The 23,224-nt window shown below is 52.2% G+C and overlaps 10 protein-coding genes and 1 non-coding gene across 11 annotated transcripts; 6 read left to right on the top strand and 5 right to left on the bottom strand.

Annotated features, from left to right (window-relative positions):
• Positions 1-432: 432 nt before the first annotated feature.
• Z520_03452 (uncharacterized protein) lies at positions 433-2,689 on the top strand (the record flags this gene model as incomplete). Its single annotated transcript, XM_016773963.1, has 7 exons — positions 433-501; positions 560-666; positions 706-1,056; positions 1,114-1,551; positions 1,607-1,872; positions 1,921-2,436; positions 2,493-2,689. 7 exons carry the CDS (start codon positions 433-435, stop codon positions 2,687-2,689), a joined length of 1,944 nt encoding a protein of 647 aa, XP_016634909.1.
• A 1,767-nt stretch (positions 2,690-4,456) lies between these two features.
• On the top strand, positions 4,457-5,179 carry Z520_03453 (uncharacterized protein; the record flags this gene model as incomplete). The annotated part of the gene is made up of 1 exon (XM_016773964.1): positions 4,457-5,179. One exon carries the CDS (start codon positions 4,457-4,459, stop codon positions 5,177-5,179), a length of 723 nt encoding a protein of 240 aa, XP_016634910.1.
• A 1,277-nt stretch (positions 5,180-6,456) lies between these two features.
• Positions 6,457-8,060, top strand: Z520_03454 (uncharacterized protein; the record flags this gene model as incomplete). Its single annotated transcript, XM_016773965.1, has 6 exons — positions 6,457-6,507; positions 6,558-6,717; positions 6,776-6,875; positions 6,933-7,478; positions 7,526-7,865; positions 7,926-8,060. The coding sequence occupies 6 exons, from the start codon at positions 6,457-6,459 to the stop codon at positions 8,058-8,060; spliced, it is 1,332 nt and encodes a 443-aa protein (XP_016634911.1).
• A 562-nt stretch (positions 8,061-8,622) lies between these two features.
• Z520_03455 lies at positions 8,623-8,723 on the bottom strand. The gene has a single exon. It is a non-coding gene; the product is annotated as a tRNA-Ala (tRNA).
• Positions 8,724-9,327: 604 nt separating this feature from the next.
• Positions 9,328-11,040, top strand: Z520_03456 (uncharacterized protein; the record flags this gene model as incomplete). Its single annotated transcript, XM_016773966.1, has 2 exons — positions 9,328-9,760; positions 9,839-11,040. The coding sequence occupies 2 exons, from the start codon at positions 9,328-9,330 to the stop codon at positions 11,038-11,040; spliced, it is 1,635 nt and encodes a 544-aa protein (XP_016634912.1).
• A 396-nt stretch (positions 11,041-11,436) lies between these two features.
• Z520_03457 (uncharacterized protein) lies at positions 11,437-13,419 on the bottom strand (the record flags this gene model as incomplete). Its single annotated transcript, XM_016773967.1, has 1 exon — positions 11,437-13,419. The coding sequence occupies one exon, from the start codon at positions 13,417-13,419 to the stop codon at positions 11,437-11,439; it is 1,983 nt and encodes a 660-aa protein (XP_016634913.1).
• A 1,621-nt stretch (positions 13,420-15,040) lies between these two features.
• Z520_03458 (uncharacterized protein) lies at positions 15,041-15,699 on the top strand (the record flags this gene model as incomplete). Its single annotated transcript, XM_016773968.1, has 3 exons — positions 15,041-15,220; positions 15,318-15,469; positions 15,519-15,699. 3 exons carry the CDS (start codon positions 15,041-15,043, stop codon positions 15,697-15,699), a joined length of 513 nt encoding a protein of 170 aa, XP_016634914.1.
• A 461-nt stretch (positions 15,700-16,160) lies between these two features.
• On the bottom strand, positions 16,161-17,270 carry Z520_03459 (uncharacterized protein; the record flags this gene model as incomplete). The annotated part of the gene is made up of 1 exon (XM_016773969.1): positions 16,161-17,270. The coding sequence occupies one exon, from the start codon at positions 17,268-17,270 to the stop codon at positions 16,161-16,163; it is 1,110 nt and encodes a 369-aa protein (XP_016634915.1).
• A 1,064-nt stretch (positions 17,271-18,334) lies between these two features.
• On the bottom strand, positions 18,335-18,715 carry Z520_03460 (uncharacterized protein; the record flags this gene model as incomplete). The annotated part of the gene is made up of 1 exon (XM_016773970.1): positions 18,335-18,715. One exon carries the CDS (start codon positions 18,713-18,715, stop codon positions 18,335-18,337), a length of 381 nt encoding a protein of 126 aa, XP_016634916.1.
• Positions 18,716-19,325: 610 nt separating this feature from the next.
• Positions 19,326-20,579, top strand: Z520_03461 (uncharacterized protein; the record flags this gene model as incomplete). Its single annotated transcript, XM_016773971.1, has 5 exons — positions 19,326-19,446; positions 19,512-19,741; positions 19,828-19,909; positions 19,967-20,016; positions 20,073-20,579. The coding sequence occupies 5 exons, from the start codon at positions 19,326-19,328 to the stop codon at positions 20,577-20,579; spliced, it is 990 nt and encodes a 329-aa protein (XP_016634917.1).
• A 68-nt stretch (positions 20,580-20,647) lies between these two features.
• On the bottom strand, positions 20,648-22,477 carry Z520_03462 (uncharacterized protein; the record flags this gene model as incomplete). Its single annotated transcript, XM_016773972.1, has 1 exon — positions 20,648-22,477. One exon carries the CDS (start codon positions 22,475-22,477, stop codon positions 20,648-20,650), a length of 1,830 nt encoding a protein of 609 aa, XP_016634918.1.
• Positions 22,478-23,224: the final 747 nt, after the last annotated feature.

The following is a 23,224-nucleotide window of genomic DNA, read 5'->3' on the forward strand; positions in this document are numbered from 1 at the left end:
GACTTGAGGGGACGGAGGCCGGTCTGCTTGAGTGCGGCCACTGTCGACGAGGCAGTCAGTTACAACCAAGACCGAGCAAGCGGAGATGCAAATAAAGAACGCAGGACGTAGCTCGCTCAATGGGCAGCCAATCACGTGTATGCCTTGGCCCGGAGCAAATAATCTCCGATCCCGCTTCTGCGATCAACTCGCCAACCTACAATATACCCGAGAACTTCGATGTACCGCGGTTGGTGTATTCTATTGGAATTTTGTTGAATCATCTGATGTTATATGTCCCATATTCAAGTCTCTTATGGCTGTCGAATCCACTCATCTATGACCGGGACTTAGACTTTGCCTGCTTTCTCGGTAGACGGAGCGGCAGAGGTCTCAGTTCGCCGTCAGCTCATTTCAAGTGCTATCCTATATATGAATAATCATCTTCACACCATGAGCAATGCTTCGCAAGAGATAAAAGGCACTAGAATCACAGCCTGCACCGAATGTCGCCAGCAAAAGGTTCGCGGACTTGATCAACCTCCACCCTTTGGGCTGTCTCCGAATAACAAGCAGCTAGCTTCGATGTGATGCGTCTAAGGACTATTCTCAGCCATGCTCGCGGTGCAAACGGTTCAAATTGGACTGTGTTGTCTCCAAGAACTTCAAACGAGTGAAACGGCGCACGTGCGTCTGCTGACCCGGGGGAAAGTAACTGGCGCTGAGTTTGAACAGGAAGACCGAACTGCAAGCCGAGCTGGATATGCTGAAGAAACAAGTCGAAACCGGCACGCCTGAACAGAAGAATCACTCTCAATCCGTGGACATTCCATCTGCACAGTGGAATTCTATAGGCGCGCAGGCCGCACCAACAACTACAGGAGCATATGCGTCGCCCCAGCTTGCAGGTTTCAGCCCTCATTCCCTGGATGCGTCGACAAATGCTTCCGCTCCTCAAGCGCCAGATCAAAGCCATGGGAACATCGCACATGGTAATACTAAGTCCTCTACAACCCGGTCGCAGACTATCCAAGATGTCATTGTTGACGCGCAAGACATCGACGAATGCTTTAAATTGTGAGTACTTGACCCAATTTTGCCCTTCGACCTATTACGCACTTACATCACGCCTAGGTTTTTCGAGAAGAATCTATCCTACCTCCCTATTTTCGATCAGAAACTTCAGCCGAATGACTGTTTTGGCGCTTCCCCATTTCTGTTTTGGACCATAGTCGCTATCGGCTCACGAAGGTACTCGAAGGATCCTACCTTGATCCTTCTTCTTGCTCCTAAGGTCTTGGAACTGGCAAAGGTCGCAATCTTCTCCTGTGAGAGGGTCCTACCAACGATTCAAGCTCTTGTGCTTCTTTGCACCTGGCAGATGCCTATCGACACATTGCAGAAAGACGTAACGCCACAATTGGCGGGAGCAATGATACAGCTCGCAACAAACGTCGGCCTTCATGTATACGGTTCTGTTCAGGATTTTACACGAGTACCACTTAAATACGATGGTCAACAGAGAAAATTCAGAACCCGGTTGTGGTCGATGTGTCTATATACCTGCCAAAGGTGAGAAGAGAGAAAGATCCGGCATTCTGAGATGAAACTAATGACTTGTTCCAAGAGTCAATAACTCACGAGGTCTTCCACCCTTGGTGTTGACAGACACTTACAGCCACGAAGGCTACAGAGAAGACCCATTAGCCGCCTTGCCTCCTACGATACGGTTCCAAAGGAAATTGAATCATATGCTAAGCGAGGCCATTTTGCAAATCGATCGGGATGCCTTGTCAAGAAAGCCAGATGAGCGTAACACGATGCTGGGGCCTACAATTAATGCTTGTCTCTCCAAGCTAGCTGCTTTAAGCGCAGAGTGTCCTACCAAACAGGGTTTGTGGAGTTCTCACTGCACCTGTGGTCTCTGCTAAAATTCTCTAGATCAACTCACGCTCCTGATCGCCGAGTTGCAAGTCTCAGCCTGCCACTTGATTGCACCGTCATCGACCATTGGCCAAAGCCACCTCATAAACATGTACGCCCAAGCGTGTGCCATGATTGAGCTTGGTTCAGAACTGGACCAGGAGCAAGAAATGGCAGAGTACGGCTCGACGAATATCAATATGAACTGGAATCTGGCGGCTTTCCTCATACTTCGCATTGGAAAGTCGCATGTACGCCAAGCGCTAGACTTGAAGCGTGGTCAGAGGTGTTACTTCTCCGCGATCAACCTGAACAAGAGACAAAGTGTTCGGTCAGACGACATATCGGCAAGGGCAACGATGATCTTGTCACAGTTGTGGACCAGTAAGGTAGTTATCAAACAACCGGATGGCACTCCTGACAGTCTATGGCTTCGTTGTCGAAATAGGCTTGGAGTAAGCGTGACTTTTGATTGTTTCTGGTTGTGGCGACAGGAGTTTGGAGGACAACCAAACCCATACGAGGGAGTCGAAGGTATATTGTTTATGCGTCACTGCTCTGTGAGACCGTACCGCTGACCAAAGTGGAAGACGAAAAAGCACCCACCGCTGCTAAACCTGTCTTCTGGGGCTCTCCCGACTCGGTTAACACGGTCAACATGATGATGGGGATCGGGTGGTCTCCAGATACCGTGTTCCAAGACTTTCAGTGGCCGATATTCGACGAATTCTTGTATGATGGCTGGATGGGGGGAGGAGGCAGCAACGAAGGTTCTCTGACACAATGAAATACGCACCGTTGTTGCTTTGAGAGGAGCGCCTGAATGCCAATCAAATGGCTTTGAGGCCGGAACGCTAGATTCGTGTGTGGCCACCGCGAAACTCGATTGACAAGAACGGTTCGTTTCGACCCTGTTCTCGACACTGCTCTGACATGCATGTCAATATAACCGTTTCACTTGTCATGCTTCGTTGGACCCAGTCTCCAGCCGGCTTCAAGATTGTTTTGTGCTAAGCCGGGTTATCTCGCTTGGATGGCACGGATGCACCACCTCGCTGATTGCGCCGGAGCTCTGTTGAGTGGGCTAACTAGCTGGTAGAAATTTTTATCGTTTTTGCAGGGGGCATTGACCGGAGGTTCACAATTAGGAGAACTAACGCCAATTTTTTCACCTTGAGACACCCAAAGGCGATGGGGCGACCTCTACAAACGATTCGAAACATACGGCCAGAGTCTCGTTACCGCCGGTTATTCACGGCTTGTCTTCGCAGAGAGCTAGCCGGACCGGAGGCGTATGGATCGATCCAGGGTCGCGCATTGTCATTCACGTGCCTGGGGATATTGTTGCCGCGGGTACAGTCATTCCGGATGTCTTCCATTTCTCCGTTTCAAACCCATCGATATAGATGAGGAGTGAATTGAGACCGTCTCTCAGGAGACTCCAAAGGACCGCTTTGCAGGTGTAAGCATGGCTCCCCGACTCAAGTATGTGGATAAGATGAGAATGCAGAGGCAAGAAGCAGCGTGGCGAGCACTTTGACTAGGTGCTGGAGAGGGCAGGAGCAATCAAGTGTTCTTACAATCATGAGCTTGAATGGCGACCAGCAGAATCTTGAGATTGGCAAAAGGTTCCCGGAAACGTGGTATATGAGTCTCTCGGGTCCATCCCTAGATCCTATGCCTCTGAGTTGTGACGGAACGAGCAGCTCAGACGATCTTATCAGCTCGAGCAGATTGCTTACACAGCAGAACATCGGCAGTGGACCTCGCCTTGCTTTTGGGGTATTGCTGCACTCCTTCTACTTAGCTCGAGCCGGCAAAGGGATCCAGCATAAAGGTCTTCATGGAGCAGGTGGATCTCGCGACCACGTTTGACCTGCCACTGGCCCCTGCGATGGAATATCTGAAAAGATACCCTGCCTCGGCCACCGAGTCGGAAGCGAAGCCAAGTCCGTCAAGGCAGATATGGTGAAGGGAAGGAAATGAGAGCTGCGTCATTGAAAGAGGTGCACGAGTTGATGCAGGCGTCAGATGCGTACCGTTGAACGGAGGTTGCCATTGCCGCATGGGGGAAAAAAAGGATCGAACAACATAGGTTATGGTTCCTAGTACCTGCATAGAAGTGGGGAAGATTATACTTTCATAACGTCGGATTAGTGGTTCCTGGCTCGATCTATACGCTGTGGCCTATCATCTCACATAGCAGATAGGGAGGTGATGCTCAGTCTTGTCCAACCGCGTCTAACCGCACGATCTTGCATGCCGACCAAGGGCGCGCTGATGTTGAGTCTCGAGACTTCAGAGGCAGCGGAGCAATGAGCCGTTGCTTCGGGCTCCGGTTACACTCTCCGGTTCGCTCGTGGTCAGTCGAAGGGCGTAGACGTGAGATTTTTGCCATTTTCGACCTTTGTAACTTGTTGATATTGATGAATGAGGAAATCATTGGAGTACATAAGAGTGAGTTTTGTAATTCCCACCAGCGGCACCGTTGATGTCTTCTCAGTCTTGTACAGCACTTAAGCAGAGTGTGTACCAAGTATAAAATTGGACTACCATGGCGAGGCTCACGGATTTCCGCCTCCTGTCGTTCGATGTATACGGGACCTTGATCGACTACGAGACGGGCATTCTCGATGGCTTGAGACCTCTGACTGCCGCGAAAGGGCTGACGCGGGAGCAGATACTCGCGCTGTACCATGAGCTGGAGGTCGAGCAGCAAACCAAGACTCCCGACATGCCGTACTCGCAACTGTTGGCCACAGTCTACCCGCAATTCGCCGCGCGAGTCGGTATCGAAGCAAAGCCATCCGCACAAGAGTGTGAGACGTTTGGTCAGTCCATAGGCACATGGCCTGCGTTCCCGGACACAGTCGACGCCCTGCAACGGCTTTCCAAGCACTACAAACTGGTGGTGCTCTCGAATGTGGACAGGGAGAGCTTCAAGGCCAGCAATGCGGGACCGCTTGGCGGGTTTCGCTTCGACAAGATCATCACGGCCCAGGACGTGGGTTCCTACAAGCCCGACCTGCGCAACTTTGAGTACATGCTCGACACGGTCAAGAAGGACTTTGACGTGAGTAAGAGCGAGGTGCTCCAAACGGCCCAGAGCCAGTTCCACGACCACCACCCCGCGAGGAAGATGGGCATCAAGTCCGTGTGGATCGAGAGGAGAGGAACCATGGGTAATCGCGATGAGAAGATCTTTGACTGGAAATTCGTCACGCTGGGTGATATGGCTGACGCGGTGGAGCGGGAGGTTGCAAGCAAGGGGTTTTGAGTGATGCGGTAAATAGACTGCTTCATGAAAAAGGAGAGTGAAGCGATGTAATGGAAATGCAGGGAGACAATGTGATTGTGCGGATCGCTCCTTGCTCCGGCTGGAAGATATGTAAAAGCGAATAGAGAGTGCTTTCGTGCGTCCATCCTCTTTTGACACTGCGCTCAAACCTACTCTGTGCAGATAAGTTGATGTAGAGGCTTAAAGCGGAATGAAACTCAGAGACATTGTTACCTAGGTAGGTTGAGTAGCCTCCTAAGAAGAGGCAATCACTGAATGCGATCAAGATAGCATGGGGAAATGTCGTCTGAAGCAAGTTTGTAGCTGTGTGATCAAGTCGTCACAGTGTTGTCGTTGGGGGAGATTCAGCCCGGCACACTGTCCATTGCTCTATCTCGAAAATGCAGAAGAGCAGATTATCTCCCAGTCGTAACGACAATTATGAGAGCGCATCCGCGGGTTGGATTAACTTAGTCTCCCAAAAAATGCCTTTTAACTGGTGATAAATTGACTACTCGTCGAGTCAAGGCTCGTTTAGTCAGTTCTCCACGCGCCTCTAGAGCGTTCGGAATCTTCCGTGTTACGATGACCAAGCCGGTTGGCAGTGCTGAGAAGGTCCGGAATAGAAGAGGCTGAATACTCCGTGTTGTGCTGCAAGGTCATTATCGGGCACCCTATCCTCTCCTAGTCACTGAGATATTGGTGTACTCTCTGTCTCCTCAGGAGGACTTTCCTCGTTAGCCACGGCGGTTCCAGGACTTTACTCGTGATGTAGTCGAGCGCATCTTCTGCATGGCAAACGTCTTCTGCTGGGAATCGCAGCTTCAGTACAGTCAGTCCAGCGGAGGACGTGACAGACACGAGCGGATATGAGGCGCGAATCACTCGTTTGCGGCTCTCTTGGTCGTACAGGAAGTCTCTTGCGACTGTTAGACGCCAAAGTCATTGATGGCCTGCTTTGAAGTTGGTCAGGAACCATCAATATATACTCTACTAGTACTGGGAGAATGCAAGCTCCCGGGACTCTCAGCAGCAGGTACTTTGTATCTCGTAGTGTCTGGCGCGCCAGGGCCTCATCGGGTAGAATTTCTGTGTGGCGTTACTGTGGCGTTACTGTGGCGTTACTGTGGCGGTGCTCGGCAAAAGCTGCTTCCAAGCCACCAATCAGCTCCGAAACCCTGACCTGCGAAGCTGCCGGCGATCTGTAACGCTGTATCTGGTCCAATTCTTGCTACGTCCCCATCCCCAAGTTACTCTTCTCCAGTCCTGTGGGCAAGATGTACAAACTGGGTCGCCGCAACTTGGGCCTGGCCTTGAAGGCTTTCAGAGTAGGTGTTGCAATGCTTCAATTGCGCTGTGTTCTAACAGGGAGCGGTAGGATACCCCAGTGCGGAGCTCAGTCCAACAACAACAATTGAGGCATCTCAGCATCCACGAGTATCGATCTGCCAACCTACTCAGATCCTACGGCATCGGAGTTCCCCAAGGAGAGGTTGCTCGAACCCCAGAAGAGGCTGAGGCTATTGCAAAAAAGCTCGGTATGCGCAGGCAATGGAAGACGGGGATGCGTGGACAAGACTGACGCAGCCGTCACAGGTGGAGATGATATGGTGATAAAAGCCCAAGTCCTCGCCGGCGGTCGAGGCAAGGGCACCTTTGATAATGGCCTGAAAGGCGGTGTCAGGGTGATTTATTCGTATGCTCAATCCAACCGCCGCCGAGCCATGGCCAGAGCTGACTGACCGAGATCCAGACCCACGGAAGCAAAGATGTTTGCAGGTCAAATGATTGGGCACAAGCTCATCACGAAGCAGACGGGGGCCCGAGGCCGCATCTGCAACTCAGTCTACATTTGTGAACGCAAATTTGCCCGCCGGGAATTCTACCTTGCCATCCTCATGGATCGCTCGACCCAAACGCCCGTCATTGTTGCGTCGTCCCAAGGTGGCATGGACATTGAAACCGTGGCCAAGGAGACCCCGGAAGCCATCATCACCACGCCTATAGATCTCAACAAGGGCGTGACAGACGAGATTGCGCGAAATATTGCAACCGAGCTCGGGTTCAGTGAACAGTGCATTGAGGACGCAAAGAACACAATCCAGAGACTGTACAAGGTGTTTATGGAGAAGGATGCTACCCAGATTGAAATCAACCCGCTCAGCGAGACCAGCGACCATCAAGTGTTGGCCATGGACGCCAAGTTGGGCTTTGATGACAACGCCGAGTTCAGGCAGAAGGAGGTCTTCGGCTGGAGAGATACGACGCAAGAGGATCCTGATGAGGTGAAGGCTGCAGAGTATGTCACGCTCGCCGAGGGTCAAGCATCTACTGACAAGACTATAGGCACGGTCTGAACTTCATCAAGTTGGACGGCGACATCGGGTGTCTGGTCAATGGCGCCGGGCTGGCGATGGCCACTATGGATATCATCAAGATCAACGGTGGCTCCCCTGCAAACTTCTTGGATGTCGGTGGTGGTGCTACCCCGGAAGCGATCAGATCCGCCTTCGAGCTGATCACCAGCGACCCGAAAGTGACAGCCATCTTTGTCAACATCTTTGGCGGCATTGTCCGATGTGATGCTATCGCATCGGGTTTGATCCATGTCGTCCAACAAATGAACTTGAGACTACCGATTGTTTGTCGTTTGCAGGGCACCAACATGACAGAAGCGGCCGAGTTGGTGAGTCCTCTTTGTGACACGTGAACCTATGGATATCACAGCTAACCAACGACGACACAGGTCAACAACTCAGGTCTGAAGATCTTCTCCATTATCGACCTGCAAGCCGCCGCAGAGAAGGTGGTAGACCTCTCCAAGATTGTCAAAATGGCACGAGAAATTGACGTGGGCGTGGAGTTTAGCCTTGGTATCTGAGTCCCCAATAGTTGGCTTCACGGTTGAAATGGTTGATAATCACTCAGGGTCTGATCCGTAGGAGGAGGCACAAGTGTGTGACTCCTTTGGTGCGCCAAACAACGATATATCCATTGTGCAACAGACGACCTACCTGTACGAGTATTATTCTCATCCATTCCGTCGAAGCTGGGTTTCTGTTTTACCATCTGCCACTTTCTTGTGGCCTTTTGGGACACACGAGTGAAATAGATGATACTGTTCAATTATGAGATGAGGTCGTCTGGGCTGTTTCTAGTGTCACTGGTCGACCCCTGCTCGCTTTCTGTCTCAAGCCCTTCAGTCCTCACATCTACCATCTCCGTTGACCTATTTCAAATCGCGGCGAGTGATTCCGCGGCGCAGTCCGGTCTTCCCGTTGGCATATACTCTGTACTCGAGGCGTCAGAAGCTGCCAGCCAATCAGCTCCCCTCCCAATCGTGTCGCCCAATGCCCCGCCCGCACCTCAAAAACAGAACCAAAAAGGAAAGCCCATGGATGACCCCATCCCTACGAATGCTTCTACACCCCCCAAAAAATTGATGGACACACGGGGATTTGAACCCCGGACCTTTCACAGTCACATTGCGAGCCCTTGCGGACATGGATGCGAAGCGAAAATCATACCCCTAGACCATATGCCCCCCAGCTTGTCTCTTGAACAAGATTTCTTGGAGAATTCTGGCAGCGTCATTCGCGACCAATTTCCTGAGAGATTTTTGCCTACACAGTATATATGGTGGACATACAAGACATCAGTCATTGGCCTGAAGATAGTGTAATCGGACATGTTCCGACCCGCTCTGTCCGAGATTTGACTCTCTGCGGCCGATCGACGCTGCAGGCTTCATGCTTACACGACACACCCGCTCCCTGCCCGCCTCCGCATCGCTCAAAAAAGCCGCTCACTAACCACGGAAACACGGCAAATGGATTCCATTTTTTCTGGCTTTTCACACCGGAAAGGTGAAATAAAGCCGGCCCTTCCCTCAGACGGCATACCTCGATAGCCTCTTTCCGTTCGACTCAATATCTCAACCTCCAACTTCTGTGAGCGAGGCTGCCGCCTCAGTGCTGCCGCCTCCATCTGAATCATGGATTGCGACAGTCGCCACCGGTGACGACAGATTCTCTCCGCGAACTCATGGACCACCTGGAAACTTGATGCTCGTCCTCTTCTGCGCCTGGTTGGTGGAGTCGGAAGGAAAAAGCACACGATCCAACTTAAATTGGAATAAAAAGTCAAAAATGTCGTTTCCGGCTCAGTCTTCTCGCCCGTCGTCGGTCGTTATACCACCTCAGCGCTATGGCTCCACGATGGCGCGAGCCCGCCCTGTCAATCAGCGGTACCACCGCGATTATGATCTACACCAAGGGCCCGAGACGAGGTCACCTTACCTTCAAGACGGCTGGCGGACGCCTATGGTGGAAGACGCAGAACACCGCGCCAATCGATCGAGATTCTTCAACAATACGTCAATCAGCGAAAGCACGACTGAGCCCCGGAAGGACTCACAGACGGCAGTACCAGACGAAGGGAACGGTGAGGCGAACAAGGCCGAGGATAGTGCGGATGACCACCCAAAGGTCCTCTCCTGGTCGCAGCGAATGAAACATGTTACCTGGGCGTGGTTTACCCTCACAATGGCGACCGGGGGCATCGCCAATGTTTTACACACTGGTACAGTCTGCCTTCTCCTGCAGCCTTCCCATGCCTAGCTTGAAAGAGTTGTCTCTGACTACCGACCTTGTGCAACAGTGCCGTACCGCTTCCATGGTCTCTACACGATCGGTGTTGTCGTCTTTCTGTTCAATATTTTCCTGTACATCGTCATCTGGGTCATGATAATAACCCGATTCACATTGTACCCGTGGACCTTCCGGGCGAGCTTTACTCATCCCACCGAATCACTCTTTGTGCCGGCTTTCGCCGTCTCTTTTGGCACCATCTTGATCAACATTGTGCAATACGGGTCGGGCTATGTCGGATTCTGGCTCAACCGCACCGTTTTGATCCTCTACTGGTTTGACTGTGGCCTGGCTATCGGTCTGAGCATCGGCATCTACCTAGTTCTCTGGTCCACGCAAACCTTCACCATCGCCCGAATGACCCCGATATGGATTTTCCCGGCGTATCCTTTACTGATCATCGGCCCGCATGCTGCAAATATAGCCACAAAGGCACTGAGCTCCAAGGAGGCTATTCGGATTCTGGTTGGCGGCTTCACCATACAAGGCATTGGCTTTCTCGTCTCGCTCACCATCTACTCGGCCTTTGTGTACCGGCTCATGACGCAGAAACTGCCCGCCGAACCGCTTCGACCGGGCATGTTCGTCTCCGTCGGTCCTTCGGCCTTCACGGTCAGTGGAACCATCGGCATGGCCGATGACCTGCACCGTGTCATTGCCTCCTCTCCCACATCTACCTTTATGGATGTGCCAGGGTTGCTTGCCGCCCAAATCTTGAAGTTGGTCGGCACCTGGATGTGTCTCTGGCTCTGGGGTCTGGCGTGGTGGTTCTTCTTTGTCAGCTTACTCTCTAATATAGCCTGTCTGCACCAGAAGCACCGCATGCCGTTTGCCATGACGTGGTTCAGTTTCATCTTCCCTCAGACGGCCCTCACGACGGCGACCTTTTCGGTAGCCGACGCGTTCGACGTCGGTGCCATTCGCATCCTCGGCTGCATCATGACAGTCTTGTTGATCATTGTGTGGTTTGTTGTCGTTGGCTTCATGATCCGGGCCATCGTCAACAAACAGATCCTATGGCCTGAGAGGGGAGAGGACAAATCCGAAGGTGGGTTCAAGGCCAGAATGGACGAGACGGGTGATAGCGAGATGACGCTGCTGAACAAGGAGATTCCACCCATGTCCAACGGCGTTGGAACCCCCGTTGCTGATGGAAATCGTGCCCGGGATCAGAGACGTCGGCCTGGCGATGCGGCGACGAGGAGCGTATGATTAGAGGCCAACTGATGGGATGGGCTTGGAGACGCTTGTGGTTTTCTACCGATCTGTACATAATTACAGCGCTGGTCCTCAAGATAGGTTTATTCCGATATAGCGTTACAATATCACTGGTAGGAACCCAATTTCAGTTTTCCCTGCAGTCTCGCCCTGACTTCTGTCATGAACTATGGGAATGCAAAGTAAGTCTGGGACATCATTCACCGATCTTCCTACTAGTAGCGGGGGTCTTTATCCCAGTCCCGAGTATAGCAGATCAAGTTCCCCCCCGCCTTTCCTTACCCAGCCCCAAAAACACTGCAAACGTTAACCGACCAGCCTCAGATACCCGCAAAAGACACTCACAGGCAGGGGCAGAGGCCACCAGGTCCATGTTTTCTATTATTATGATTATTTACTGGGGGAAGAGAAAACCTGCCTCAGTTCAGGCGAGACGGATAGCCAGATCGCCAGCGCGGCCAGGGTGAAGCCGTCCACCAAGTCGCCAGAGACGTACAGCTCTCTGAACGCCGCGAGATCGACGGTCTGGTACGCCGAGACGCCCTCATACTCGGCGGTTGCGTCTGCGTCAGGCTTCGGGATGATACGCGGATGGTGAAGTAGCTGCTCGTCGGTGACGCGGGCTAGAAAGACGTGGCATTTCTGCGCCGACATGCCCGGTAAGGGGTGGTACGTGCCCAAGAGCTCCATTTTGGAGTCGCGGTCGTCGGAGTCACTCACTATCAGGCCGGTCTCTTCGGCCAGCTCGCGTCGCGCGGCATGCTGGGGGGATTCGCCCGGGTCGATGCAGCCCATGGGGAATTCCCATGCGGATTTGTCGAGTGGGGGGCGGAATTGGTGCTGGAGGAGGACGCGGTTGCTGGTGGGAGAGAAGGGGATGGTGATGACGCTGTCGGGCCGGTCGAGGATGTAGTAAGGACCGCAGGAGGAGGAGGCAGGGCGGAAATCAGGTGTGGACCGGATCTGGAACCATGGTGTTTTGAAGACGACGTTGTTGGTTTCAGAGTCATCTCTCTGGGGAACAGGAGGAGGAGGAGGGAGGGGAGGGGGAGTCTTGATCTTCTTCTGCATGCCATCATCTGCAACCGACGTGAGCCATCGCGCGTCACCGACCCGGTGGTATGAGACCCCAAGGCTCCTCGCGTCGTCGGCCAATGCCTCCCAAATGCCCTGGTTGTCAAGGATGCGTTGTCCGCGGCGCATGAAGGCAAGCACCGAGTATATCCTCTTGCTGTACAGTGCATGGTTTGATCCCACGTAAATCAGGTCAAATGCCTTCAGGTCGTTAGGAAATTGCAGCGACGAGCAGTCCGGGGCTATCTCGCTCAGCTCGTCTGCCGAGTAGTACGGGTCGTGGATGCTGACGGATACCCCAAGGCGGGCAAGCTCACGCGCGAACTTGAGATGCGGAGACTGGACGTGCACGCGAATGTCGCCGCGATAGCATATTCCCAGTACCGCGACGCGATCCTCGATGTTGAGTTGCTGCTTCACTTGGGCAGCGACCTCCAAAGAGGCGGCGGTGTCGATTTCAATTGCTGCCGAGGCGATGGTGAGCTTGTCGGGATGTGGAGAACCTGATATCAAGTACTTATTCGCCAGTGGCACGCAGGGCCCGCCAGTCCCGAGGGATGGAAAGTAAATATGATTCCCGAGTCGCCAGTGGGTGGCTGCAAGTCGAAGTGCTTCGGTGGTGTTGGTGTCTGGATAGGCCGATGCCATCTGGCAGGCATACATGGCAACAGTATGAAATATTCCGTTGTCCACGCACTTTGTCAATTCGACGACTGTGCATGATGTTGCTCGAGCAAGCTTCCTGCAAACCACGGAAAGAATCACTTCCATGCGCTCGCTGATCTCGGGAGTAATGCCCGCATAGACTCTGACGCAGTTCTCGAGGTTGTTTTCAGTAGTTGTAAACCAATCCCGTCGTGTTGCTACCCCAAGGGGCAGCCCATACCTCTTGCCCAGCGCTTCTGTTTCTCCTGGAATTACGGTGCTCTCGATGATGCAAATGTCCGGGGACATGTGTGCGATCTGGGCGAGAACGGTTTCAATGGCGACCATATAGGGCTCCCCATTCCTTTCGGTCGGTACCGCGACGAAATGGACCTTCACTGATGCTCGACTAAGCTCTGTGGGATCGGTCGTTGCCCTGACTTGGCCGGACGATATGAAGCTTTTGATCGGGAAGCCAACCCAAGACTCAAAATTTGCTGGGAATATTCCACGGTTGAGCTGAGAAACATGGGTTGGGTTGATGTCGTACACGATGCTTCGCAAGCCTTGTCTGGCAAAATGCACTGCGGTGCTCATGCCAATGAGCCCACCGCCCCAGATGCAAATTATCTCAGGGACCGTAAAATCCGACATGTTGATGTCTGGCGGCAAGTCTCAGAAATGTCTCGAGTGTTGAGTTGAGGACGCTTTAGCTGACTCGTTCTGATTGTCCGCAGCTTGATCCTCTACACCCCGACTGTAGAGACCGCCAACGGCCCGAAAGAAGTCGAGGAAGAAGTCCAGAGGGTCATACTCCAGGTCCTGGACGAACTTTCGTGTTCCACACGGTATCTGATCTGGCGAAGCAAATCACATGCAACTTTCTGGTGAGGGTGGAACGATGATATGATTGCCAGCCGGTCATCTCATTGCTCCGACGGGGTCTTTTGGGCGGCATACCATGCCGATAGAAGCTTTGGGTATGTAAGAACGAAGGCAATGAGCCTACACGGAAGAATGAACAGAAGTGAGCAAAAGTTGAAGTAAGGATGAGGCAGGAGGCAGGAGGCGTGAGGCAGGAGGGGAAGTCGAACCGGTTCCGCTTTGAACAATGCCACACTTGTGTAATATCATTGCCAGCACCTTCTGTTACACCGTGTTGACCAGTGAGTCAAGTGCCCAAGGCAATCAGCGGGTCATGGTCTTGAGATTTCTGGAACCTGATCAGCCTGTGAAGCTCGATGAAATCTATCACGGCATAATTTGTGATGTCAAAAAGTTGACAAGGTTGGCCGACAACCAGCTTTCGACGGAATTTTCAGATCGCTCGCCACCATAGAGACTTTTGGCACACGCCTCTCTCTGCAATCTTCAAGGGGCTGGCCAAATGCGTAAGCCTTGTCCTCTCATATCGGTCAGCCTGGATCAGACTCGAAAGTCTTTCCCAGCAAGCCGAGGGAAAGTCGCGAGCCAAATAGCTTCACGTCGAAGGTTTAGATCGCGACGTTCTCTGTCCTGAACTACCCTCAACGTAATTTAGGCCCTGTTGCCGCAGAGACATCAACATCTCAAATGGAAAGAGTGCTTATCGGAGATCTCGCAGTCAAAAATCAAGACCAGAATTCGCCGTTTCGAAACAGGGGAGATCAAGTAGCATGGCACGGTCTAGGTCGACAAGACAATATCCTAACCTGAGGGTTTCGCTTGAACGGCTATGTCGAGGCAGACTATGGCCGCTGTCCCACTCTTGGAGCCAGTTGCAAGGGAATTCCAAGATTTCTCACATTGATCTGGACAGTCAGGGAATGCGAGACTTTTTGTGCCTCTTGCGGCTAGCGGGCTTGCGTGATAACAACTCATCTCATATGAAAGCTTCTGAAATGGCTCAGCATCCGAAGCTCCTTGGGAGAAAGGAGACATCTGTACCACGAATGACGGTCTGAGGAAAGCCCCGAAGGAGAACGGTAGCTCATGTCTGCGGTATCCGATTCGTCCTTTATCGGAGAACACATAAGCGACCCTTCATTGGTTCAAGCCCTCGCTCTTCAACGAGCACGTCATCGCCATATTGGGATTGTGGCATCAAGGACGACAGGAAAGAAACATCTTACCCCTCCCTCACCATATTCCGGCCTTGTCCCTTATACCTTTGATGGAATTTCTGCGTTTTCGTGGGTCTTGAGCACTGATTCTTGTTTGGCGGAACACGTGCCGGGCAGTCATCTGATCCCAAGCATCCGATTGAAGAGAGTATACCGTAGCAACCACAGCCAACATGTCTGCGATCCAGAAGAACGTTGAATCAGCCTCCGAAGCATATTCCTCCTCGTTTACGCAGGGCCATCTCGCACTTCCTCCGGCTAAGAAGTATCTTGTGTTGACTTGTATGGATGCTCGAATCGACCCGGCGCGAGCTTTCGGTATTGATCTCGGAGATGCTCATGTCATTCGGAATGTGAGACACTCCCGCTTCATCGACATATGAGTTGCACGTTCCATAAGTGCAAGGTAGACTTGGCCGCGATGAACGCGAAAGCTAATGTTCTCAATAGGCAGGAGCATCCGCGCATGATGCCTTGCGAAGTATCGTCATATCTGAGCAGCTTCTGGGCACCCAAGAAATTGTCCTTGTCAAGCACACTGGCTGCGGTATGCTGACTTTCACCAATGACGATGCCTATGGGTTGATCGAGAAGAGCCTAGGGTAGAGAGATCGCAAACTTGGGAAAGGAACCCTCACTTACAAGATACAGGCGTGACGCCGTCGCTGAGCTGAAAGCCCGCCAACTGGACTTTCTTCCTTTTCCAGACCTGGAAGAGGCGGTTAAGAAGGACGTGCAGTATATCAAAGACAGCAAGCTGGTTCCAGACAACATAACCATCAGCGGTTGGATTTATCAGGTAGAGACTGGCAAGACCATTAGGGTTTTCTAAAGTCCGCCACGAGGGACAATCGAAGCCCAAAGTCGTGGAGATGACGAGCAGTCCGGTGATTGCAATCTGCGAGATGATTGCGTATGTTTCCGAAACAAGAAGTTTTCCTGAAGAATGCTGTTTCGGGAGCCTCACGCTCCTTCTTGGCTGATGGAGGAATAGTAGGCGAATCTGGCATATATCTCGAGATGACAGCCCTAGCTCAGGGCAAAAGGAACATATAGCCATCAAACCAATGACTCGGGCCAACTTTCACTCCATTTGTGGCCTACAGGGAGTGCTATTCAGAATTCCAGCAAGAGCCTCGTAGCCGCGGGTCCGCAGCTTTACCAGAGGGCATCTCGGAGAGGCCATGTCCATGTTGAGGTCACGCTGATGTCGAGAGATCGACATTAAAACTGACACCTGGACCAGGATAGAATCGGATGGCAACGAGTGGCTGCACTTCCATCGAGAACGCATCATGTTGGTTTTCGCGAAGACACACCGGGGTCGACCTGCCGAATCCATTCAAGTGCTCTTTGGACGTATCGGTCTTCATTGGTCTCGACTGGTGCTGCTGTCGTAGCATTCATCTCTGAGATAGGTCGAAGCACAGACTCCACCACCTCAATGGTTAGGGCTCGAGCTTCGCCTGCCTTTTTAAGACATAATTCAAGATCCCCAAGATACATGCCTTCGGCCGATTCGTCAATCAATTCGGAAATGTGGCGGATTCGTTTGAGGAGCGTATCCATTTGACACATTTGACCAGCCGTGTTGGCTGTGTCTGTGGGCATTCGCTCGAGCCTTTGCTTGATGACAACGTGAATGCTTTGCGGGATGCGGTTCAAGACCTTGAGTGCTTGTTCCTTGACGCCGGCAGATATGGCAGCCCGATCGTTGTTGTGTTCATTTTCATTCGGGTTGTCGGAATCTTCATGATCGCTGTGGTTGATACCGAACGGATCATGCTCATCGATATCATCCTCAGGATCCCAATCTTGCAATTCCTTGACCGCGTCTTTCATGAGATCCAGCCACTGTTTCGACTTCCGGACGACGTATCCGGTCACACCATCAGCAGCCAAGGGAAGCAGTTTATCACAGTCGTCCCACACCTTGCCAGTAGCCTCCGTGAATCCCGCCTTTTCCCTTTCGTCCAGTTCTGTTGTATGATTTTCGGTTTGACTTCGTGCCTCTAGGAGTCGCAGGAAAGTTTGCATATCACGCAGTGCTGTCGCAGCCAGATTGCGGCACTCGGCAGAGAAAGCAGGTATAGTCTTGTCCGGTGTTGTGAGTAAGGCAGCCGTTACTAACGACGTAAGGATTGATTCGTTCAATGGGAGCAGACAAGTGGTCGCCGCACTCGGAGTAAACGGAGCCGTGATTGCTAAAAGAGACAACTTGGTCACTTGCGCCCTGAGAGTAGTTGCGGCCGCATGTAAAAGGACCAAAGGAGAAGGTGCTGTTGATTCGCTTTGAGGCACTTCAACCGGGGAGTTTGGAGCCAGGGACGCGGCGAATCGCTGGCAAAGGACGATCGACGTCTGCAGAGCAGCAGACAGCGATACGGGCCGCGCAGAAGACATCTTTCTTGTCTTCCCTGGGGGCCGAAGGACTTGGGCATCAAAAGAGCAACCTTTCAGCAGAGGTCGTTGAGCGTACGACTGTCACATAAATTTCTCGGTGCAGAGTGCGGAGACACCAATTTTCGGGATTCCCTTTTCGTCTAGTTACGCACGTGACTGCGCAGCCAACCTCAGCCTTGTGGTTCGGAACTTGAAGCTAATGAATACCTAGGTAATTCAATGAATCTCCACAACAAGGCTCCTGAGGTCCTTTCCGCCTGCCTTGTGCCACCCTTCCCTCTATTGTTGTGGTTGTCACACACTAGATTGAGGTACACCACCCTTGGCATAAGTTGTCCAGAGTATCAGGTAGACCCGTTCCCTACTTACTTGGCTGCTCTGTCAGTTTCTCTTGCTTCCACGATAGGTAATGCCGAAAAGCACTTTCGCCGTGCTGGTAACAGCGTGCCGCTTCGAGATGCGGAGGAGGGAGGCGAGGTTTTTTCTACCTCTCGATAGGTCTACCCTTGTGGCATTCTCGAGACCGACAGTATTTTACAAGTAGTACTTTGACGCTCCTCGGACAAAATGGCCGGAGCTGGAGACGAGTTACCAGTCCAAACCGATCTCGAAAATCTTGACTTCAGTGAAAGCCAGTAGCTTCCTCACGCACTCTTCCTGCCCATTCCCGAATCCTTTATCCCACCAAGAGGCTCCCCTTGGAAATGTCGCCCAACTTGGTTGATTCAGGTGAGGCTGCGTCGGTCCTTCGTGCTACCTTGTGGGCCAAGCCTATGTCCAACGTAAATATCCCGGCTGTAAGTCCCAACGGTGACGGATCAAGCCGGTTAAGTAAATCATCAACATCTTCCCACTCCAGTACTGCGAGAACTGGACCAAAGATCTCTTCTCGTGCTATGGTCATATGCGTTGTGACATTTGTAAAAATGTTGGTTCCACGGAGAAGCCTCCCTGAATTGCCTGAGGTGTGTCTGGCTTCCCCCACACGATCAGGGGCTTTGCTTCTTCCTCTTTACTGTCACGAGGTCTGGATTGAGATACTGATATTATTTTCATTGTTGATATCAATGGAATTCATCCGTCGTGACTGTGAGCTGCAACGTGACCGTGAGTTGCTTGTTCGCGTCAATGATTGGATCGACCTTCGCCTTGATCTCTTCGTGAACCGCTGGCAGCCAGATCTCTTGCATTTCTCGACGAGTAGGCGGTTTCCAGGCAGGATTGATATCCCGGAGAAGGGCCTTCCATGCAGGATGGTCAAAGGCTGACAGCGGCATTTCGGACTCCAAGATCGCGCGGGCATAAAGGCGACAGATGTGGTCATGATGCTCCTTTGAAAAGCCAAAATTGAGCGTTGTCTGCGATGATTGAGAGGGCCCGGATGCCCGAGAAAGAGGCTTCTGCTCAGAGCATTTGAAGTGATTTTGAGCGCTGAGTGAACGCATGGTAAGGAGAGTTTGGAATTGATCACATTTAATGAGGTGTTCGTGCTGGCGTGAGGTATTCGCAGCCAATTGAAAACCACAATGGCGACATTGAACGCGCTGGCCTTTTTGGCCAGAAACCCCAGGAACAGTGTGATATTCGTTGTGAGTAGCGTGGTCAGCTTTGCGAGGCATTCTGGGCAGAGATCGAGCAGAAAGAGACGTTTGAAGTAGTAATTAGTCGACTTTAAGTTTGGTGTTGTAAAAGATCCAGACACATGCCATTTTACGCGTCCTAAAGGATTCATAGCGTGATAATCTCGCGTTCTGCTAGAGGAATATGGTCATTTTAGCGATATAGACTAGGTGCGTTTCCCATACAAATTACCAGGCGTTAGCACTATTCGTTGCCTTGCCGAATTCCACCCGAATTCCATAGTGGGTTCAATCGGCTAGGTGCCACGCAGGAGAGGGTTTGAAGTTGATATTCGGTAGTTCCTGTTCAAAGCTCGACCCCGCACTGCTGAGTGCACGGCCATATATCTAGAGCCGCTGGGATTTCAACCACTTCCCATGTCGACGAACACAGAGACCATGTCGCGATTCTTCTGAATTGCTATCAACCAAAGCCATGACTTCGGAGCAAACATTCACGTTCCCTGAGTTCGAAGATCTACCCACAGTCCCCGGCGCCCCACAAGGATGCATTTGGGGCATGTATGACCGAGATGGGCAGAAAGACCAAGTCGGCGGTGAGCAGATTCAGATGCCCGCCGAGAAAAGGAAGAGAAGTTTCGAGTTGACAAGAGTCTTACAGCGATCAATCTGCTGACTCCAGCGGTGGTTCGTGCTGCGAGCCTGGAGATCAAGACCGGTAGCCATGTGCAACTGGACTGGGCTTTGAACAACTTGGAATTTCCATGCTTCGGCAGAAGACCGTTTGAGCAGAAAGTTATGGATGGCTCCAAGACCGTGGGCGTCTATGGATTCGATGACGAAATCCACATGAATACCCAGAGCGGCTCGCAGTGGGACAGCTTGAAGCATGTACGTACGTGCTTGAGGGAGGAAAGAGGACAACGGCGGTGTATTCGTCCTGAGCCGTGGCGGAGTTTACTGATTCTCGTCTCCAGTATGCGTATCAGGTCGGAAGAGTCTTTTACAATGGGTTAACCTTCGAGAAGGCACTCGTGTCCACCACCAATGGCATTCACAGTAGGTGGTTGAATGTCAGGAAACGTGCAACTACCAGCGCTCTGACCATCGATATAGATTGGTGCGAACGCGGCGGCATCGTCGGTCGTGGCGTACTGATCGACATGGTGGGCGAAGCCGCTCGCTCCTCAATTGAATTGTCGCTTTGAACTAATCCGTGCAGGTTCGGTTTTACGAAAAGCGAGATGGCAAGGCTCCGGATCCATGGAAACGATTTGAGATCTCGGCGGCCGATTTAAAAGCCGCTTTGGCTGACCAAGGCACGGTACCAAAACAGGGAGATCTGCTCTTGATCCGATCAGGCTATGTTCGTCGGCACGATCACGCCTCCTCGGAAGAACGCAAGCTGGGGACTTCTGGTACGGACACAGAGGCGATTGGAGTGGCCAACAACGAGGAGACGGTCAAGTGGTTGTACAGCCAGCACTTTGCGGCTCACATTGGAGACACACTCGCATTCGAGGCCTGGCCACCACCACATGGCGGCAAATGGATCATACACGAATGGTCCCTAGTCTGGTGGGGAGCTCCTCTCGGGGAGATGTGGAATCTGGAAGGTTTGGCTGCCGAATGCGAGATTCAACAGCGGTGGACTTTCTTCGTGACCAGTGCGCCGCTGCACGTCAAGGGAGGCGTGGGGAGTCCACCAGGAGCGATCGCTATCTTTTAGCTACATGTTCAGGCTGTTGGCTGCAGAGCAAGAAGAACACCAAGGTATGTATCATGCCTGTTGTTGGCTTACCAGGATAGAAACGATGTTGGCTCTCCGACCCCAAAGTAATTGGGAAACATGGCATAGTCCGTCGACAACGGAAACGTCTCCTCACCCTGTGACATGTCGAAGAAACCCAGGGTCGGGTGGTTTTGCCAGTTAACATAGCCGTCAATGCCGTCCAGGACCATGCCGTTGCCAAGGGAAGGCCCTCCGCCCCCAGTCATGTTTTTTCTCAGAAGATCCACTTCGTTCGACTCGTCTTGATTTCGACTTCCGATTAAGTTGTCAAAGAGCTTTGAGATCCAGGGCGCGGCGTCCCATGATTCATAAATATCGTGCCAGACCATCTGGCAGCTATTCAGGGCTTGAAACCCTAGCTGAGACACCAGAGGAAGCGGGCTCTTCATCTGGGTGTAAAAGACGGCTTGTGCGAGAAAGAGACCTTGGAAAACTTCATGCGGCATGACAAGGCATTCATTTCTACGGGTGAATGTGCAAGTCAAAGAAGAGATACGCTGCGCAGCACTCTCGGTAATTAGGCGCGAGGATGAAGTTCTGCTCAGGGATCCAGTATCGCCCGGCGTGATTGTCGCTCCCGTCGTAGGCCGGCCCAGGTGACTCAAGATCAAGTGGTGGTCGTAGAGAACGGCGAGACATGTAGCAAACGGATTAGAACTCTTGTCGTTTGCCGAGCACCGGAGACTGGACGGAAGAGCGTTGCGCCATTCTTGTAATGTGTCGTGGAGATTGGCCATTCGAGCATGGGCGCGGTTGGGATCGAATCTAGTCGAGATGATCTCTCGCAAGAGTAAAGATAGCTTGGACATGTGGATCTGATATTGGACGCAGACGTCGCGGAGAGGATGATTGACAAAATCCGGACAATGAATGTCGTTCTCGAAATCTTCGACCGTCAGCATCTCGGTATCGGAGTGGTTGATGTTGACGCGGAAAGGGTGGCCTACGATAATGCCACATTGAGCATCCCTGATTACCAGAATCCACCAGAGTCTTTTCAGTAGGCTCCGGTCGTGAGGATGCATGTTTGCCCCCGCGATGGATCGGTGAATACCTAGGGCCTCCGCAATCGTGACCCCAGTTGAGATCCAACTGTAAAAGTTCCAGTAGTTGTTGGGACCTCCTCCCCAGAATGTCAGGATGATGACACTCTGCAGGATGGTGATCTTGTTGGATTCGTAGCCAGTATCGAACAGTGCTTTGGCCTTTCGGTAATACGAGACTCTGGCTTGCTTCCGCCCTGTAAACCCAGCACGGTGCAAAATCGCGAGGGGACAGAAGGTGGCCGAGATGTAACACAGGGCATGCATTAGAATCCACGGAACCTTTTTGGCCTTGTACTGTTGCAGAAACTCTTGTCGATTGACCACGGGATAGATAGGCCATACTCGGTCCAGAAAATTTGCAAGTAAGGCGTCGAGGATTTCCTGTGGGGGAGCGACAAAAGCATCTTTTGCTTGAAGAAAGGCTATATCTTCCGGGAGCATATGCGAAGGGTGAGTTTCACTCGTAGGTTCATCCCTTGCCTGCTCCTCCATAAGCGGCGGACCAGCATGGTGGAGGCGCGGCCTTCCCCCTTCTTTGAATTCTTCGAGCACCATAGCTAGTGGAAATGATTCTCCCAGATAGGTGATAGAGCATTTGTCTATTGTGTCCTTTTGGTCTCTTCGTCGTCCGTCCAGGAAATGATCGAACATGGCCGCCCAAGAAATTTCGTGATATGACTTTGCGCTGGTCTCCGAAAATACTGCTTCTGGAGACGCCAGGTCTGTGCTGGAACCAGTTGATGTCGACGCCGGGAAACAACTTGGGGCAGCGGCGGGAGAGGTTTGCATGTCGACATCAGTGCTTTGACTTGCTTGGTGGAGGGGCGGTGATCCATTTGGAGGATTCAGATCACGCAGGGGACGATATGCTGTCGCTTCTGACAATGCGGGCGCGAAAGCGGCGCTGGCGCCCTTGTCAGCATTAGCTCCAGCAGTGGCTTTCGTGCGCTCTCGTACAGCGGAATTTGGCTCGGACTTCTTGCGTGGATGGGTGCCTCGCCTGGACTGTATCAAAACGCATCCCTCACTGTTGCTCTGTCGACACTTCGAGCAGGGGGTTCCACATTCGAAGGCGTCACATTTGATTCTTTTCTGGTTACAGCGTTTGCATGCTTTGAAAGCACGTGTCCTGTTTGAGGAGGTCTGCTCTAAGCCAGGTGCCATATTCCGAACGCCACTCGAACTGACGACTTCGACAACATCTAGTTGCGACAGGGACGACGATGAAGGTATGAATAGGTGACGACGACGGTGGCTCTCTTCTCAGTGTCTGAGAAGTGGAAGCGCCAAATTTCGAGAGCACGCTGATAGGAACAAACTGGGCGGAAAGAATGAGGGCCCAAGTACTTCCTTACCCTACCTGGAGCTGTTCGTTGGACGCCACCATGCTTCTCCATCCTGCGATCTAGCAGCGCAAAGCAAGGCTCCTGTGGGGATGACGGAAGCTTCATCAGTTGCCCATCCGGGGTCAATTGGGACTCCACGCTCGGTGAAACCAGCCGTGGGGATGGATACACAAACACGCACGAAGGCGCA

This window comes from Fonsecaea multimorphosa (genome assembly GCF_000836435.1).
Source record: "Fonsecaea multimorphosa CBS 102226 unplaced genomic scaffold supercont1.5, whole genome shotgun sequence".
Classification (NCBI taxonomy): domain Eukaryota; kingdom Fungi; phylum Ascomycota; class Eurotiomycetes; order Chaetothyriales; family Herpotrichiellaceae; genus Fonsecaea; species Fonsecaea multimorphosa.